At 23.4% G+C, this 1,383-nt stretch overlaps 1 protein-coding gene across 1 annotated transcript; it reads right to left on the reverse strand.

Moving 5' to 3' along the window:
* Positions 1-1,076: 1,076 nt before the first annotated feature.
* Positions 1,077-1,229, reverse strand: LOAG_15639 (hypothetical protein; the record flags this gene model as incomplete). The annotated part of the gene is made up of 1 exon (XM_003151127.2): positions 1,077-1,229. A coding segment is annotated over one exon (153 nt), but the record flags the coding sequence as incomplete, so codon positions are not given.
* Between the last annotated feature and the right edge of the window lie 154 nt (positions 1,230-1,383).

A 1,383-nucleotide genomic window follows, 5' to 3' on the forward strand; every position in this document is an offset into this window, starting at 1 on the left:
AAAACTAAAAAAAAAAAAAAAAAAAAGAAAAAAGCGACTTGATATGATCAGATTTAACATTTCTCAAATAATATCACAAATATATAGAAGCCTACACTAGTTCTCTTAAATTTCAATTTTATCGAAATTTCAATTTGGATAAGATTATTTTTTTTTTTTATTGGTAGAGTAGTTGATAAAATTTGCTAATGATAACTGCTTCATTATTATGATGAGCAAAATAAATGAAAGGAAAAAATTGATGTATTAATTTTGATGACCTCATTCTCATGCATATTATCCCCTATAACCTTTGCCCTTTTCAAAATTTCCATACGAGCATTAGCAATTTAGATGGATGAATTTTTTTTTTACTTTCAATTTTAATTTTGCAAAAAATTTATGTGAAATAAATTTTTTAATATTAACTGATTTTTTAAATTTTTCCATTCATTCTTTTCCAGTGATTCGAAATAATTTGCTTTTATGTTGCGAAAAAAAATTGAATTTCAAAAAGTCACTAACGTTATTTCAATTTCAAAGCTTCAAAATGATGTGGCATTTTAAACTTTCAATCAAATAACTAAGAAAACAAAAAATTTCTTACAACGGAAAAAAGAAAAACAAATTCAAAAAAAAAACAACATTCATCTTCCGCATATGCTTTTACTTAATGATTTTAATAAATATCATATTATCTCGCCTGATACCTTTTTCTTTTTTTATGAGCAACCAAATTACAGAAATAGCATGGAAATGCGTAATTAATTGGTAATGTAAATATAAATTAAATAATTAAAATAATAAATTAAATATATATAATAAATTAAATTGAGGCTAATAGCTAACGCTATCTGATTTTTCAATGTTTCTAACATGAAATGTTTTCATTAGCATTGTAAGCATTGCTTCGAAACTTTAGCATCATGCTTATTGGGATTATAAAATGAAACATATATACCTTTTGAATTTTGCTCATTTTAAAACATGAATTATAATTTTGAAAAAAAAGCTTTAACGATAAATATAATATGAAAGTTTTAACAAAAAAAAAAGTGAAGTAAAAGAGTGGAGAAAAAAGTTAGCCATTGATTAACCTGAAATTCATGTAAAGCAGCAAATTTGACAACATTCAAACCATTTGGTGTTACAATATCCGGTTTCTGATGAATTAAATGCTCCGCTTCAATACCCGTTATTTCACTAACAGTCGTAAAAACATGTGCCATATGACATGCTGCACGTTCCATACAATATTGATGATAAATCTTAAAAATTTTTAATTTTTAAAAATTAATTAAAATTTTTTAAAATTTTAATTTCTAAAATTTAAAACTATTAAATTAATTAAAATATCCCTTCTCTATTTTTAACTTTTTTGAAAATTTCCTCCTATGAAAATGC

This window comes from Loa loa (genome assembly GCF_000183805.2).
Source record: "Loa loa unplaced genomic scaffold supercont3.586, whole genome shotgun sequence".
NCBI lineage: Eukaryota > Metazoa > Nematoda > Chromadorea > Rhabditida > Onchocercidae > Loa > Loa loa.